Source organism: Eptatretus burgeri, chromosome 2, assembly GCF_056783735.1.
Source record: "Eptatretus burgeri isolate ZD-2024b chromosome 2, Ebu_testis_v1, whole genome shotgun sequence".
Lineage (NCBI taxonomy): Eukaryota > Metazoa > Chordata > Myxini > Myxiniformes > Myxinidae > Eptatretus > Eptatretus burgeri.
This window is the reverse complement of record NC_140962.1, coordinates 20,410,282-20,428,962: the sequence shown is the minus strand read 5'-3', so window position 1 is coordinate 20,428,962 and position 18,681 is coordinate 20,410,282. Positions and strand designations below refer to the sequence as shown.

At 44.4% G+C, this 18,681-nt stretch overlaps 1 protein-coding gene across 13 annotated transcripts in view; it reads left to right on the top strand.

Annotated features, from left to right (window-relative positions):
- LOC147031540 (uncharacterized) overlaps positions 1 to 18,681 on the top strand; it is a 47,663-nt gene that overhangs the window by 6,069 nt on the left and 22,913 nt on the right. For 2 of the 13 annotated variants that reach the window (XM_085864753.1, XM_085864764.1), the window contains 3 exons: positions 9,658 to 9,734; positions 10,285 to 10,331; positions 14,601 to 15,088. In XM_085864753.1, coding sequence (XP_085720879.1) covers positions 14,617 to 15,088 — 472 coding nt within the window. In that variant the 5' untranslated portion in view covers positions 9,658 to 9,734; positions 10,285 to 10,331; positions 14,601 to 14,616. Of the gene's footprint in view, positions 1 to 8,586; positions 8,698 to 9,657; positions 9,794 to 10,281; positions 10,332 to 14,600; positions 15,089 to 18,681 lie in introns of all 13 variants that reach the window. The other 11 variants (XM_085864689.1, XM_085864722.1, XM_085864678.1 and 8 more) reach the window with 9 other exon arrangements.

The following is an 18,681-nucleotide window of genomic DNA, read 5'->3' as shown; positions in this document are numbered from 1 at the left end:
GTCTTTCACAGTTGAAGTGTACCTATGATAAAAATTACAGACCTCTACGTGCTTTGTAAGTGGGAAAACCTGCAAAATCGGCAGTGTATCAAATACTTGTTCTCCCCACTGTATATATCTCTTTAGAATGATGTGTGACTGGTCATGGCGATTTAGAGATCGCCCTCACTCAGCTTCAGATCCAGACTGCAGATTCATTGGGAAAGAGAACGAGTTTTTTATCTTGCCAAAACGAAGTTTTTGCAAGATATGTTAGTCAGCTTGTATGTTTTTTTTTTTGTTTTTTGTTTGTCTGTAATCACGTATAAAAAATTCTGCAGAGCACAGTTATCATCGGAAATTTTTGTAACCGCATATCAGAGGCCTATAGAGGTCCCTTTCAGTGCACAAAATTTTGAAGGTCAAGGTCAAAGGTCAAGGTCACTTTGTCGCAAATCAGGGGAGTCGACGAAACCCTTATTTTTTGAGTAATTTTGATCGGATCGTCTTCAAACTTCATGGGAATATAGTTCATGGTCTGGCGCTCAGCTGATTAATTTTTGGTGGCGATTGGCCTTGACCTTCATGGTTAGTCCCTCAGGTCAAACATATTTGACCCCAAGGTCAAATTTTCAAGTTTTAGGAACCATATCGTGTAGTACCTCAAATTGAACACCTCGATGAGTGCTTTCTAGATATGTCAAGCTTGAGACATTATGACGTCATTTGGTGACGTTATGAGGCAAAAGCATATTTTTCATGGTTACTCTGTAGAACGATTCTCATCAGAATCTCTCGTAGGCAGATATTCCTCAAGGAGTCGCTCCTGGTGGATAGCAGCTCTGTTCACCTCAGTGTGACCTTAAAGAAGCCACACGTGGTTACCTTTTGGCAAGATATGGGTCACCCTGCCGGTGACATTGGTTTATTTTTATTGTTATTATTGATTGAGCAGTGTGCCTTATACGGCCATTCAGCCCATCGTGCCCAAACCATATCTTCTGTCCTGCACTGTTGTTTTTCTGCCGCCTTCACTATTACACAACCCCCTTTACTCTTGAGGGGGCACAGTTTCCATCATGATTGAGTACATGAACCCATAAATCATACTGGGATATTTCACTTTGCTTTGTGTGCAACTGGTCAAATTCCTACCTGGAAACTTCCAAACTTTCTAAGGGTCACCCATCAAGGGATGAGCTAAGTGGTGTTGTCATGTGGTGCCAACGCTTACACCCACATTGGTCCATGCCTGTAATACCATAGCCTCGTTAGTCACTCGGTGTTTAGTACCTTCTGTTATTCCTGGTCACCCCTTTGAGGAGGGGTTGGACTTGCAACTGGGATGCCAGATTCACACTTGTCATCGTAGTCATACTCAAGGAAGCAATTCCTTGTGCATGATGTGGCAGGTCTTGCCCCGAAGTAAATGATCTGAGAGCGATGAAATCTGAAAGTTTTTTATTTTTTTGTGTTTAAAAAAACAAAACAAAAAAAAACATTTTCCCCAACCCCAGCAAGTTTCCCAATACATGTGTGCTGTGTGTGCTGTACGACTGCCGTGGCTCGAGCTTTATTTCTCTTCTTCCAGTTTTAGAGCTGAATATGGAGCAAATAGATTTACGGACCTTTTACATTTACCGTAAATAGCCGAGTCCGCGAGCCTGGTCCGGGCCCCGAACACCTGCAACTATACCTCTCTAGGGTAGGATACCCATGCTGAACATTCAAGGCACCGTGTACGAACTGTCGTTCCATCCTCGTGTCGCCAATCAACACCGTTTCGTGCAGACGCTCCACCTTAGGATTTGAATGCACCAATCGTCCCTGCCGTCTGGACACTTATTCCCGAGCAGAGAAATGTCGGGGGGCCCGAAGCGTACCCCGAGTTCTGCAGAGGAGCCGTCGAAAACCTCCCCAATCAGGTGCAACAAGGCCTTCATATCAGGGATGGAGGACAGCATCCCCTCTCATGCACGTCGTGTATCCTCCCAGCCTCCACTTGCAGATAGCTTGCCAAACGACCCAGTGCGTGCCCCATGGTGCGTCCGCCTTACCCTCCCCTATCGGGTTAGACCTTCTTGTCGGGGACGTCTACTTCCGCAGGCGCACCGTGTTTCCCTCCGGCGCACAACCTGCTGCTTTCCAAATGTCGCTCGGCTGGTTGGACCAGGGCCGACCGGGCGACACACCTCTTCTTTGGCATCCATCCATACGTCCTAATTATGACGCGCACAAGTTTTTTTAGTGAAACGAACCTTCTTCTGACGCTTTGTGGTGCGCGTGAGCATGGACCGCTTAAACTCCCTGAAAATCAGAGCGGTCTTTTCTACGACCATAACGGAGATGAGTCTTAAGTCCCCTCGACTGAGACCTAGTCCGTGGGGCATGGAAGCCGATTCCGGTGCCCAAACTCCAAGCCAGCTCAGAGTAATGGTGGAGACGAGTGGCGTTTTCTCGCTCCCAAACTTTCTTTTCACCCAGTCGAGGACATCTGGAGTATCGTAATACCTCTTCCTTGTGTGTTCTTCAGACAACTTGAGAGTATCACTCTTTATTTGAGTATCTAGAACCAGTGGTTCTCTGTTCCTTTCTGCGATGATGTCCGGTTTTCGGATCCCTGCTTGTGTGGGGATCCGTGGTTCCTCGATGGCCGTGAACCCTCGCTGTCTCAGTCGACCACAGACAAAGTGCAAGACCGTGTCGTGTCGCCGAACTCTGCCACCATGGGTCCGAACACATGCTTGTGAAATGTGGTTGAGAGATTCCTTTGCACAACAACCTGCGTCACACCATCCCTCATTGCCTTGTCCACGTCTACCGCGGCTCGACCTGGATCCGGTGGGGAGCAAATTGCCCCTCACCTTCACCGAGTCTATGAAGGCCCTACCGGATTGGAGTTGGGATCGACTCAGTACCCAGCCTTTTGGCTCTGGCACTTTGTTTGCTTCCAGTAGGCCTCTCCCAACCACAGCTTGATACAGTGGTCTAGCCGTGATGGTGTCCGCTTGCTTAGTGGACCTGGCACGCTAACTATGAACCAAAACAAGGAATCGCTGGTTGTAAACTTAATTTCCATCCTTACCCAATTCATATATCAAGCTATTAGTCCAGGAGCTATTCCTCATGTGGGTGAAAATGTAGAAAGTCATTCAACACCACCTTCAGCTGTCATCTTTGATATTTTTGCAGAAGGGACCCTCTGGAACAATTCCAGATAGTATGTCGTTTCAATTTATGGATTAGCTTTGAAGCTACAGGCTACCATGTATGTGATGTGGAGGGAAAGAGGGGGACGGTATGATGCCTGCAAAAAGAAAAAGAGTTAGGGTAATATTGTTACGAATCTGGAAGCCATTTGCACACAGACAGACAGCAGCCCCCGCAGTTCAGTTATTTCAATAAGTATGTGTTTATAATCAGGGTCCCGTCCTTCTGTCTAATGGGAATTTCATGTGTGTGCTGTGAGTTATTTTATAGTCAGTTTAATTTCAACAACAACAACAACAACAACAACTATGGCACCGTCCCTCACTCAACCCGGTCACCATTGCCTACATGTTTTTGGCTGAAAGCGTGGGCGGAGCCTCCATCGCCTCAGTTCGAGGCTCCGCTCCAAGGAAGAGCATGGGACGTTTCCTCCAGCCAATGAGCGAAGGGTGAGCATCGCACGCGTGCCCCAGCCAATGAGAGGCCAGCATGCCGAAAGCTACGACAGAGCCTCTTCGGCAGGCGGGCGTCCGAGACGCCTCGACACACCCCTTGAGACGACCGTCCAATCAGGAGGCGAGTGGGAGGAAAAAGAAATCTCTTCTACCTCAAGTGAGGAGAGGGTTGGTGGTTGTTCGAGCGTCTGCAGTCTTGGTGGCGATTGGCTTCGTCTGCGGTCGTGGTGGCTTGGTCTTGGTCGTCGTCTGCGGCCCTTTGCGGTGGCCTCTTGTGGTACTGGCGGCCGAGTAGCCAGGAACGTTATCCAAAGGTCACAACCTAAATTCCGGGTGTTCGGTGGAGACGGCTCTACTGCTCCACATAGTGGTCGTTTATCGCCAACAAACCCCGGCCCACAACAATATAAATGAAAATATCTTTACAGATTCAACTAATTTTCAATATTGAGGCACCAACGGATTCGTATTACAATTCTCTATCAGATTATTGTTACGGTTGTGGGGCCAGAAGGAGGAGTTTCATAGGAAAGGTAGGATTAAATAGAGTTGTTTGGTCCGTGGATGTGTAGGAGACATCTCAATGTAATTAAGTCGGGAGACTGTGAGCTTACGTGTTACGGGGGGGGGGGGGGGGTGCGTTGTCAATTAGATAGGGATTAAGCATAAGTTCCCTAAGTATGTAATTTCCTCCCCTGTGACTTTTCCCAATGTTTTTGTGTTACAAACCATGGAAGAATTGCATTTTGAAAACATGACCAAGTAGGAAGAATCCCCGCCTTCCCGGGTTTGGTGCGAGCAAGCCCAGAGGTGTAAACGGGGGTTTGGTGTGATCTCGGACAGAGTTTAGCGGAGGAACACATGAGGTTGGTGTGAGGCGGACAGTTGTAGTCGTATGAACGTGGCTAGGACGCAGGATCTTGCTTTGCTCTCCTCTCAGCATGACAACATGGCTTTCCTTCGACGCATGAGAAAGACGGCACGATTCTCTGTGAATCCCTTGCGACACAGAAGAAATAGCTACTCCAGCATTACCACCTCCAAACACATCATGAGAAAAATACCGGAGCACCGTGAAGGGATAGGAATATCATTTCTTCAAGGAAGAAGCTGCTTAAACCCCTTTAAGGTCTGTGCCAAAATAAGTGGACCAGTAAACTCACCTTGGGCTCAATGCACTGACTTGGGGTGTATATTATCGGGCAAAATGGCATGCAGAGCCCCAGAGGCATAGTGTGAGCCTTGGTATTACCCGATGCTACTGTTTTCAATTCACCCAGACTTCGAAGGTAGGCACTATGCAACAACACACACCAGAAGAGAAGCAAAGTACAAACACTACATCCATGTGAAAACGTGTGCTCCCAAGACTGAACAACAATGAGTTAAGTGAAGATGTCTTCTGCCAGACAAACTCCGGACGATAACAAGAACTTTGTCTCTCGATGACAAACGCTTCCTTCAGCTGATGCAAGAGAGTACCGATGTGAATTCCTGAGGCAACGTAGAACTACTTCCGCCCTTCAGATACGACCCAGTATGGCTGCCAAACTACTGTGAGTCGAATGAACAGACTTCTGAGCCAGCTCAGTTGTAAACCAGAAATGACACCATATTTAGAGTTCATGAGGAGGGCCACAGAACACGAATGCACAAATCCCAGCCCCACGACAGAGCAGAAAACTACAGAATGTGGTACCTCCCACACTTTGGAGGTCTACCATCTGAAGAAACAACAAATGGAGTGTTCAACTCCAGTGTGAAGTTAAATGGAATAAGCCTGGTTTGGGCTTGGTGGTTAGGGTGGATGGCTTCAGATCTTAGGGTCCCAAGTTCACGCCCTGTTGGCTGCTGAATTAACGTCAGGTGTAGTTGACTCAGCCTGTCATCCTTCCAATGTTTGCGAAATGAGTACCGGTGTGCTGTACTGGTAGAGGGGCACAGCATCGGCGACAGTCACGCTTCCAAGAAATGATAGCTACCCCGGCAGCCAAGCTGCCATACGCAAAAACAGAACAGTTAAATGGTGTCACTGAATGGTGTACTAATCCCCTGAACTGATCAAAGATATCACCTTTTTTGCATCCTGCTTTGTCATACGTTCCTGATCGTTCAGGTTCAGACGCGAAGCAGTAGCTTTGATGGAAGACGTCGACCAAATGTTCCTTAGCTTTCATGTCAACACAGAACATCGAGGCCATCTCCTTTTCCTCTGGTTTGAGAACAACGATCCAGCCAAGCCAATTATCAAATACTGAATGAAGGTTCACCTCCTATGGTAATTTCTTCACCTGCTATAGCCACCTTCGGTCTGAGGATGATCATCGCCAACGAAGGCCAGCCTACCTTCGGAGACAACGTGAGATGCCACTGCAGTCATCAGTCTCATCAAGCGAACAAGGAACTCACTGGCTGTGAGGAACATCAACTTCCACAAGGTAGTCTCCAACAATAAGGAGGTGATGAAACTCTACCAGAGAACTTGTGAGCTAAAGACCTGCATAGCCTAGGCGTCAACCAAGACCTCCTGCTCACACAATCGTTGGGCATCACTGGTCTCTACAGCTTGACACCTTCAAGGTAGACCTGAAAGAGAAGCCATTCTTACGGTGGGGAGTCTTGTCCACCATAAACTCTGTGTATGACCCAATAGGCATACGTACACCTGTCACGGTCGAGGATAAATTAGTCCTAAAAAAAGTTAATGTCAGAGATGAACAATGCAGGAAGACCTTCCAACATAGTATGGGATTCTCCTGTACCAGAGGAATGCCTACCCTGTTTATGTGGAGAAAATCAACCTGCAATGGTGCTATTTGCCTTCCAGTTTCAGTCCTGTACTAAATTGTGAATGCCAGGTATTTTATGATGCCAGGTCTGAGTCGTAGGTGCAGTCGCATGCCCTCACCTATTGAAGGACGAGTAAGTGTGGCTTTCCTCCTTGGCAGGGTGAAGGTTAACCCAGCCGACACAGTGTCAATTCCCTACCAAAAAACTCTGCGCTGCCGTCCAAGCAACAGAGTTAGCTGACAATCACGTGAGAAGTAAGAGACATCGTAGATTGTACAACCGGCTGTGCAGACAACACTATAGTCTTTGGCAACATTAACAATGAATTGAGACATTTCCATGTGTACATGGCGATCAGAGTTCAGAGGATCCACGTCGTGTCTTCAGCCAAACAATGGTGGCATGTTTCAATGAACCTAAATGCTGCAGACATGGCTATGTGTTCTGTTCCCACCATTCAGCGAGACTCCACGATCTGGCTTTGTGGACCAGATTTCCTCTGGAAACTGTAACATATCCTTGAACTAGATGTGTCTTTGAAGGATTCCCAAGACCACTCTGAGATTGAAGATGATGACACTGAAGTGCGTAGGCGAACTTGCACCCTTGCCACGGCCACTTTGGAACCCAACCAGAGGCGGCCAGGACCGAGTTTTAAATGGCCATAAGAGAGTTTGATCAGGAACGTATGACGAGATACCTCTCCGAACAGAGTTGTGATTGGGAGTTCAATCCACCACACCATTCCCATTTCGGAAGAATATGGGAGAGACAGATGGGCATGATCAGACGAGTCCTTGGCTCGATGTCCATCAAACTGGGCAGATATCAACTGATGCACAACGTGCTCGTAGCGTTCATGGCAGAGGCCTGTGCCATCATTAACGCAAGACTGATTTCCATCTTCCCTTCAAATGCCAACGACCGGCAGGTGTTCTGCCTGAAAATGCTCTTTAAAATTAAGACCTAGCCGTTACCACCTCCTTGAATTTATTGAAGAGGGCTTGCGTAGGCAAAAGAGGTGGTGAAGTGCTCAGTACCGAGCTGAACAGTTCTGGCTGTGGTGGACAAGGGAGTACATCCAAGGTCTTCAACCTAGATGCAAGTGGAATAAGATCCTTCCCATCGTCACTGAAAGAGACATCATTCTTGTGTGAAAGAAAGAACATCGCCGCAATGAATAGCCGCTTGCCCGTGTCGTGAAAGTTTATCAGAGTATGGACAACAAGGCCCAAAGTTCGGATGTGGTTGTTCTTAGAGACAACGTACGACGAATGTACCAGAGACCCATCACTGAGCTTGTGCTGTTAGAGAAGACTCGGCAGGAAAGTGAATATTTATGTGTCCAGTTTATTATTACTATTTCGTATCCAGCTTACGCGTGCTGGTTGCATCATTGCTGTGAGCGTGGCTGTGTCGCTTATACAGTGCTCCCTGTTTCCAGTAAGCTGGTACGGCCTGTCGCAGCTAAGTGGGAGCCACCCTGTTTCAATGCTTGTATTTAAATAACAGTAAATAAACACAAATATGAGTAAACTAGCCTTCTTGAAACCCTCACAGTCAGTTAGAGCATTGAAAAATCTATTAAAAAATATATACTTTAATGACCGTCAGATGTCAGGATCCTAAGATTCATGTACGTTAAATGCTATCAGCTGAAAAACCAGTCATTTCCAGTTTCATTTTTAGATTTTCAGATGTTGTTTAATTTATATGATATTCGTCATTGGAACTTGGTTTTGAAAAGTTTATTTCAACAGAAAGAGTGAACTTTCCTTTCCAGAACATAAGTTACAGTTTGGAAATCGATCAAAAATTGGCTGAGTGGCATGTGATAGTGAAATTTATCCTAGTTTCACTTTGAATGCCTATTCAGGGATGAAAGAATAAAAGTACCTGTGCTATTCTGTGAAGTGTGCTGAAAGTGGCTGAGATGAGGCTCATTTTACCAACAATAATCATATTATCTAATTTTACAAACATTATAGACATATTTTGATGAAATACCGCTCACTGATCATGCGTTTCAAAATTTCAAATTTATCCGCCATTACGCGACAATCAATATTATACACAATACAATTTTACCTGAATCATTGAATTTGAAATCTCTTACGCCAAATAATACATTTCTGTCATGACCAACTTGCAGGAAAAATACAGGTTTGCCTCAATCTCCCTCACCAGTTAAAGGGAGATTTTTTTTCTTGTCCGCCATTACGCGACGATAATGGAATTCTGGAATTATTGCTGAAATATTGAGGTGAGTGAATGTTTTAAGTATTTGGACATTAAAATAGATAAAATAGATGAATCAGACTGACTTCACAAGTCTATGACCAATAATGCTCAAATATTTATCTGACAACCATTTTGAGGGAAGAAAATTTAATTTTTTATTCATGTCCATTGAGAAATATGAAAATTTGCCAAAATTTGACACTATCGTGTCGCGACATCCTGGTCTAACAAGTGGAACGGATTGTCAGAGTCAGTGTCCATGATATTTAAATGTTTATCAGTCTGGTTCCTTTCCTGAGTTGTGTTTGTCTGAATTGATAAACTGTTTTTTGCCTTGTGTTCCATATATGCTCCAGTTTATGGAATAGTTAATGATTTGATAATTTCATGAAGTTCATTTTTGATAATTTTTGGTCAGTTTTGGAACGAAGTGGCTCCCACTTAGCTGCGACAAGCCATACTCATTTTACCAACCTCGGAAGGTCGACAGGCTCAGTCAACCCACCTAGTGTTATTTAACAGAACAACATGGGCGCTCAAACTCAAGACCCGAAGATCTTAAGCTAGCCATCTTAACCGTTAAGCCAACACCAGGCATATGTGTCTCGTAAAAACATTACTATGTGTTGTACTTTTAGGCAGGGAGTGTGCTGGACACCCACCATGGTTCGAGCTTTATTTTGCTTCTTATTCTTGTTTTAGAACTCAGTACGGAGCATTTCCAGTCGTTTTTAGAACGGAAATAGATTGATGGACCTTTTCGTTTCATCGTGCGTTTTCCGGAGACTGTGAACCATAACAAGGAATCCTGTAAATTCACATATCCCTCCTTACTCAATTCACATCCTGAACTATCTTGTGAAATGCTTTTGTGCTTTATTCTGCAAGTGTCTTGAAATTTATTACAATGTTCTTCACCTCTATTTTGTAAGCTGTAATTTAATCTTTATTATGACCATGAACATTTCTTCTTCTTTTGTAGGTTTTCAAGTTACTTGTGTTGAAGAAGGTTCCCACCGGACTCAAGTTTCTGCGTGACACTTCGCGGGTTGGCTCCCAGTAAGGAAGACCCCACCACAATGTTCACAAAGAATTAATTTTGTATCCAGCACTTCAAAGTGAGACATCTTTCAGGACCACTTCTGATATGATTATAACACGTTTTTTGTTTTGTTTTGTTTTGTTGTAAGCCCCTTCTTCGTGCAGCGGATGATGGAATTTTGCAATCACTTCTGTCTCTGTCTGTGTGTCTGTCCAGGCTGTAACTTCATTTTAACCATTTGAGCTTTTGTCATCAAATTTTCAAAAAAGCTTTATGATGAGAATATTGAGAAGATAAATGAATAATTTGGTCAAAAGGTCAAAGGTCGACGTTGCATAAAAGCAGATATTTTCATCCGATTGACCTGAAATTTTAAGAATTTGCATATCGGGTCACTGAATTGGTTCACCAATCAAAAGCGAGAAGCCGATTTATTTATTTATTTGCTTATTTATTTATTTAAGATTAAAAAGGTTGCAGAAAATCTTCAATTTTCATCTGATTGATTTGAAATTTGAGCAGGGTTTGCATATTGGGTCATTGAAGCTTATTGCTTTTGATTAGCAGGAGGAAGAATTGATGAGATTTTGGTGAAGATCTGGATCCGGGCGGAGGTATGTGCTCCACTGAGTGCCCTTCTGGTTTTGAGGTGTTTTCATCATTTTTAGCATACGGAAGAAGAAATAAATCTGAATACAAAGCGGATGTGGACAGGCTTGGCATTTTCAGATGCTTTGTGGTTAATTTTTTTTTAATTCAACCTGCTGAAAATGGACATGGAAAACTGAGTGAGATGTAAATTTTACATAGTGAACTACAAAGATTACAGTCGATCTGGATGCAGACAAACACCCTTAGGAACAGGTGTTGCTGAAATAGACATAGTCTAAGTTTTTAAGGTACGTAAAATCAACTTGTAGACCATGTGGAGGTACTCGCTATTAACTTCAGAAAATGATTTTCGTTGTGCAGATCACCAATCTGGATGAAATTTGGCATACTTAAAGAATTTTAGACGCTGAGTCCAAATCCACTTGTTTCCACGTCGAGGATGTGACACAATTGGTCATTTTTGGCAATTAAAGATACACCGAACATTAAAGCACGATTTTGACACAGAAATGAAGAATCAAGGTTAGACTGATATGTACGTCAAATAAAACTCTTGTGAGGTCTTAAAATGATACAATATGTTTATACAGAGCCCTATTCACTGTTATTAAAGATGTTTATAATTAAAGGTCGTAAACCGAAGCAGTTACATATTTTTACCAGCCGAAAACATCTGGATCCACCAGACAGGCCTTCGAGTTGACCAAGGCAACTTTTTGCTTGAAAGGCAGCCACACTGGCTATTAAAGGTAGTTACATTGACTATTAAAGACATTTACATTGGCTATTACGGATTAAATCAAAGACAAAGACACTGCACGACTCAGCCTGATGAAAAGTAGAACCGCCACAAGAGGATTACTGTCTTAGAACTCCAGTATTTCTTGCTCTGAAGTGGTTGCTGAACTAGGCTCTTGACTGCTGCTATTACAAAACTCAAGTCCACTATTACATGCGAACCAAACTGAATACTACTGTGTAGTGGATCACCGCAGCAAAAGCAGTGTGACACCCGCATTCACAGTTCGTCGTCGGAATCATCAGTTCTGCTTTCATCATCCATAAGTTCCATTTCTGCACGGGTCTGTTCATCGTTGGCGCAGTTTTGACATTCGCAGCACTCTGTGCAGGACAGTCCTTTTGACTGGCAAGAACACTGGTTGGTCTCGCATTTAATCTTCTTGCAATTACATTTCGTCGCCTCCAACAGTTCCTTCGGCACTGGTGGTTTGTTCAGCCAGTGAACAATCAGTGCTCCGTTGCGTTCCATCCATCCGTGAAATGTAGGAGAAGGGGCTTCTATAAACCTCTGTCGCACGGTGGTGGATCGCAGACTGATAGTTCACTCTTTTGCAATGCAGCATCAGAGCGTCGCTTGTAGGCGGCAACTTCTGTTCTCCCAGCGACTGGCTGCAGAATAGCTTGTAGCGAGCCTCATCCACACTCTTCATGGTCGGCTGATTGTACATGGCGCAGACGAATTGTTCCAGGTCGTGAATGATATTCTGATCTAGCGTGAATCCTCGACCAATGCTCCCGAAACAGGTGATGAGATGGGGACCCTTCATCATCAAGTCAAATGGCCTTGTTTTGCCCTTACCGTGAAATGCACTAGTGGTATCACTAAACGTGAAATTGTGCAAACCTATCAACACATCGCAGACCGAACTATCCAGGGCATTACTCAGCTTCCTGATGTCAACGACGATAATGTCCTTGGGACTTCCTGTGACCAGATGGAAATTTCGCGCCCGAATCAACTTCGAGTGAACCAATGCCAACACAAACACATCGGTGTCGAAACTCTCTTTGCGCACCGACCCTTCATTCTGTCCCGCGTGAGCGGCATGTAGCAGGAGCTTCGTGTCAGCTTCCTCATGGTCACATTCAAGTTCAGGTACTGACGACACAGTCATGACACCATTCGATGCCTTGATTTTCTCACATTTTCCGGTAGTTCGCCTTATCCTGACCTTGGCATACTCTGAGTAGGTCATTGAACATCTCACACAACTTCTTCATATGTATAGATTGCTTTCCATCAATGAGTCTTACCTGGATTACTTTATCACAGAAAATGTCAAATGTTGAGTCATAGTTCATTTTCTGAGTTTGGAGTTTACTTTCACTCTGTCTGTGGTATGTGTCATTCACATACTCATAATAACATTTACGGTGATAACAAACTTCCAGCGCCACACAGTCTTTATCCTTTATAGTTGTCATTATTCTCACATCACGTTCATCTCTCCTCTGCTCAGCAGTTTCCCTCAGCTTTCCTCCATCCTGTGTTTCTGCCAGGGACAACTGATCACGTTGAGATTTTCCTTTGACACGGATGAATTTGTCTTTTTTCTGGCATATGATACAAATTATTGGCAGTACACCAGCTGATTTGCCAGCCACTCTTTCCACAGAGGTTCTGAGGGATTTTCTACGTATTTTGTGGTATGAGTGTCCCTCTTCTTCTAGTCCGACAAACAAACCTCACTGGCTCTTGCAGAAACTGCAGTAGTGCTGGCCTCTGATTTCCTTTTTCTGACTTCAGCGCGTTTTATATGATCCTTGTTACAAAACGACACATAGCAAAACCGGTGACAGCCTGCATCCGCAGGAGGATCAGTCATTGGCAGCAGTTTCATCATTTGATCAGCCAGCAAATGGCATTTGTTGATAGTTTCACTATCTGCGGCATCGCACCAAGCCTTCGCACACTTGCATACCTTACGTCAGCTCTTATCCGTGAATTGCGTCACTTTCCATCTTCCTCCCCGCCCAAGTGTATGAAACAACGCATATTTGGTTGTTGAAAGACCAAAAATCACTCAATCACTCGACAACCATGGGCGCCGCCATCTTGATTTGTTGTTTCCTGGTCGTTTCCTTCGCGATTGCAAGCATGCCACGCCCACTTCACGGTGGTAATTTCAAATGGTAATAACTGTCGGTGTGTCAACTTGTGCATATGGAAACAAGTAGGAATTTCAATGGTGTGTTCTCATGAATGTACAGGGTGAATTTCGTTTAGATTGGTGATCTGCACAACGAAACTGAATGAACCGACCCACCTCCACATGACCTATTGTGGTTAAATTGGCCTCACCGGCGTGTGGCTATCAAACCCATCAGCTTTGCAGCGAACCTCAGACCACAGCCTCACCTCACGATTTGCTGTGGCCACAGATGCTGCACAAATTCTCTGCATCCTTCACTTGTTAATGTTGAAATGAAGCCAATTTAGTTATCAGAAGAAAAAAAAACCCTCCAGAATGCTGCTCGGGTTATACGTTGGATCTGAGCATGATCTTTATTGAAGTAGATCTGCAAGAAGCCTTGCATGCACTCGCTGAACGCATGGCCGATTACGCATCCTCTCTCCCGTCACTGCTCCTAACATTTGGACATGAACAACAATTTTTCCATCGTAAAGTGGTTTAAACCAACCGGATGCAAGACCACGACCGATTCAAATGTTCCTAAAATGTCACAGTACAGAAGTCCAGTCGTTGGACTGGGAAAGCCATGACAAGCCAAATATTGCTCAGGTCTTTCTGCTATTGACTGGCATGCCTGAGTAAATAAGTAGGCTTTTGTGCTTGGATTTTAGGAGCTCAGCCATCAACTGGGAAGTGGTGTTGCTTTCGCATTATAATTATTTTTTTCCTTTAAGCGCTCACCATCCATCATCACCCTATGCAGAACATTAGTACTGCCGAGGCAGTTACTGGACTACAGTCCTGGTCAGGTCGCCACATCGACTCAGGAAATCTGGGTGGGAATTTGGAATTTGTTCATGGTACTGAGAATGCTCACCAACCTTTCGCGAAGGACTCCGTACTATCTTTAACGTCCAACAACTTATGCCGGCAGTTGGGATGCCCAGTTTAACGTCCATCTGTGGGATGACACGCGTTGATGAATCGCTCTGATTTTGAAACACTGGGATGGCAGTTTATTGCTGGGTTGGGATTCAAACCTGAGCACACTCGTGTACAAAAAAACTAGCATTTTGACGTGATGTTCCCCCCCCCCCCCATTCATATTTGTTGTTGGTTATTCATCTGTTGTTGTCGGTGTCAGTCCACTCTGAAGTAATTGAACATCCCCCACTGTTGAGCCGTTGGAATGAATGTTCACCCATGAACAGAAACTTGGCCCATGATTAAACAACCTTTGAGATGATTTGGTATCGAGTTATCTACAGTTATATTTTAATACTTTGATTTTTTATTTTTCCTTTGACAAATCTGGATACATTTTGTGCGTTTCAGGTTCAGGACAATCACAATGGAAGCTGCAAATGGGCCAAAGCCTCTTCAAACATTTTCCGAGTGGTTGATTCAGTGTGGTATGAATGCTGAAATTGCTGCAGCCATGGTCAATGAACTTGGTATTCCCAGCTACTCGGTCCTGCTTGCCTGCGCTGAGCCACCCTCCGTGCGAGCGGAGTTGTTCACTCAGGCTCGAAGCAAATTGCCCTTTGGTTTTTATGCCTCATTACGGCATCTCATTGACACGTGCTTCCCACACGATGCAGGGGAGAATGCACCGGGGCAGAATGGCCCGGATTGTGTTCCCTTGGAGGAGAGAGTTCTTACCCCTTTGCTAGATCTTTTGGCAGGGTTACTGGCAGGACTGGCACAGGATCTCACGATATGTGGTCAGCGGGTGGTGGGACTGCGTTCTGGAGGATTGGTTGCACCTCGGGAGCTCATGAGAGACAAAATCTGGCAAGGGAACTCCAGCAGGAGTGCATCAGGTAGAGATGTCCCTCACCCCCACCCCCTCTCATTACACTGTATCTTTTTTGTTTGTTTTTTTGTGGAGTCAGCCAAGTGAAGGCTTTTATTATCATATGTAAAACATGATTACTGTGTTTATGAAGGTTTCTGTGAAGTAATAAATAAATAAATTACCAGCAAATGGCTAAAAACGTAAAATGTAAGCATCAAAAAAAAACAAAAGTTTGTTCAGACCTTGGGTCTTGTTTTTTTGTATACATTGTCGAGGCTCGTGTGAGAGCTAACTCACAGCAAGGGGGGGGCATGAGACAAGAGGGGCAGGAGTGGGAAGGACAAAACAGTGGGGAACAGACATTAGGATATCTGTGGAAGGAAGAGGGATGGGCGGGGAACATGGGGTATACAAGATGGACATTACAGGGACTTTCAGGAAGGAAAGCAGGGAATTTGAAGGAGGTGGTTTTTGGGTGGATTATCGGGGGTAGAAAAGATTGAGGTTTTGGATGTGGGATGATAAGAGGTGGTGGTGAATGGCTGTTTTGAAGGCTTGGAGGGAAGAATGGGATTGAACAAAGTGTGGGAGTTTATTCCAAAGGTGGGAACAAAGAGGAATGAAAGAGTGAAGGTGAGCAATGATTCATGATTTTGGTAGTTTAACCAGAAGGGGGTTGCTGATGGTCCTTGAGTGCCCTGTGAAAATATGGGGGTGGGGGCGGGGGGGGTATCGCACCAGTATCGCAGACAGAGCAGGGGGGTGGGGCGAGACCGGGGAGAGGAGACGGTAGAAGACAGAAAGACCACCGACCTGCCTGCGGTGAGAGGCCCAGAGACTCAGCCTCATCACGGGAGATACCAATTATCCGAAAAGCCTTGGTTTCCACAGCGTGAAGCTGAGAAAGGTGGGAGGCAGGAGCACCGGCCCAGAGGGGAGAGCAGTATTCCACCAGGCTGTGGACGAAAGCTTTGTAAGTGGTCAGGAGCTCAGGTGGGCCAAGGAATGATTTTGCATGACTGAGGATTCCCAGTCGGTGACTGGCTTTGGAGGGCTGGTTGGAAATGTGACTTTCCCAGGAAAGATCATGCCAGATAGTGAGACCCAGAAGCTTGAATGAAAGGACTTCTTCCAGAGGATTGTTGAGAAAGTACGTGGGAGGGGGGTGGTTCTAAATTTTCCTTTCGGATAATTTGATAATTAGGGTACCCTGTGAGTACAGGGTACCCTATTGTTTTTCTTCTGTTTATTATTATTACGCATTATTATTATTTTTCCGCCGGCATTTTGCACCCTTTTTCGCTTTAAAAATCATTTTCTCTGGAACACTAAGTCCGATCGACAGGAAATTTTCGCCATAGTATGTATCTTTTTTGATAGCACAATCACGTTATAATTATGATGTCATTGGTCACGTGGTACGGTCGCCATCTTGAAAAAAGCGATAAACTTTGGACATCTGTATCTCGGAAACCGTGCAATGGAAAAAATTTTCGTTTGATACATTTTACTAAGCTCCCTATGGGGAACACGTGTGATTTTTCGGACGTCATAGGTGAAGCGATATACCGGTGAAAATTCGTCAAGTAGAACGCCGTATAGGAAAAATCTGAAATTTTTTGAGCGTCATCTACGCTAAAATTCATCGTCAAAAATGTTTTTTTTGACGTCATCGATAACGTAATTCGGCCGCCATCTTGTTTTTTAGTGTTTTTTTTTAAAAATCTTCTTCTCCAGAAGGGCTGGACAGATTGAGGCGAAACTTTACAGGTACATTCCCCAAGAGGTCCTTTCTCAAGCTTGTTAATTTCTTGTTGACAGGTCACATGGTTTGGTGGCCATCTTGAAAAAACCCTAAAACCTTCAAACATCTTCTTCTCCAGAAGCGCTGGTCCAATGAAGGCGAGATTTCAGAACTATATTCGTGACATGTATGCGATGCAAGTTTGTTAATTTCGAAGTGATTGGTCACATGGTTTGGCCGCCATCTTGGATTTAAGAAAAATATTAAATAATGTTTTCTCTGGAATTTCATAAGCCATCGAAGCGAAAATTTGCAAGTACCTTCCTCTCTCATGTCTGCATACAAGGTAAAAAAGTTTTTACCTCAGAAGTCACATGGTTTGGTGGCCATCTTGGATAGAAAAATAGACCTTATCCGATTTACACGAAACTTCACACACTTGTTCGGGTCGACGATGGAAAGCAGAATTTAAATTTATGATATCATTGGTCACAAGGTTCGGCAGCCATCTTGGATTGAAAATGAATAAATTTTTAAAATCTTCTTCTCCAGAAGGGCAAGAAAGATTAAGACGAAACTTCACAGATATATTCCCCATGAGGTCCTTTCTCAAGTTTGTTAATTTCTTCTTGATCGGTCACATGGTTTGGCGGCCATCTTGAAAAAACCCTAAAACCTTCAAACATCTCCAGAAGCGCTGGTCCAATGAAGGGGAGATTTCAGAACTATATTCGGGACAGGAAGGCGATATGTTGTTGTTCATCTTTCGGCTGCTCCCGTTAGGGGTCGCCACAGCGGATCATCCGTTATGATCCGCATACTGATTTGGCACATGTTTTACGCCGGATGCCCTTCCTGACGCAACCCTGCTCGCCTCTTACGACACAGGGATCAGGATTTGGGTTACGCCATGATTCCGGGCTGCTCGACACCCTGCCCAGTGCAGAGCCCCCGTCCTCAAGCGATCCTCCAACCCAAGCCTCCGAGTAGCCGGATTACAGGCGCACGCCACTACGCCCGGCAGGAAGGCGATATAAGTTTGTTAATTTCGAATTGATAAGTCACATGGTTTGGCCGCCATCTTGGATTTAAGAAAAATATTAAATAATGTTTTCTCTGGAACTGCTTAACCTAACGAATCGAAAATTTGCAATTATCATCTACCATCGTCTATGCACGCATGGTAAAAATTATGACGTCACAAGTCACATAGTTTGGCGGCCATCTTGGATAGAAAAACGCACCTTTACCGATTAACACGAAACTTCACAGACGTGTTCCAATACCCAGTTGGAAGCAGAATATAAATTTCTGATGTCATAGGTCACATGGTTCGTCAGCCATCTTGGATTGAAAAACAATATCTTTAAACGTCTTTTTCTTTGAAACGGCTGAACAGATCCAGGTGAAACTTCACCACTATGACCGCCTCTCCATGACGAATAAAAAGTCTCACCGCCTTTTGAGGTACGACGCAACGTTTGGCAGCCATAGTGGATTGAAGGAAAAATATTAATTAATGTTTACTCTGGAACTACTGCATCAATAAATATGAAACATCACCTTTATGGTGGAACAGTCATGCGGAATGAGAGTTTGAAATTTCAACGGGATTGGGCCCAGGGTTTGGCAGCCATGTTGGTTTTAAGAAAAATATTAAATAATGTTTTCTCTGGAACTGCTTAACCTGGCGAAGCCAAAATTTGCAATTATCATCCACCATTGTGTTTGCACACGTGGTGCAAATTATGACATCACAAGTCACATGGTTTGGCCGCCATCTTGGATTGAAGGATAAATATTAATTAATGTTTACTCTGGAACCGCTGCTTCTATATATACGAAACTTCACATTTGTAATTTAGCCGACATGC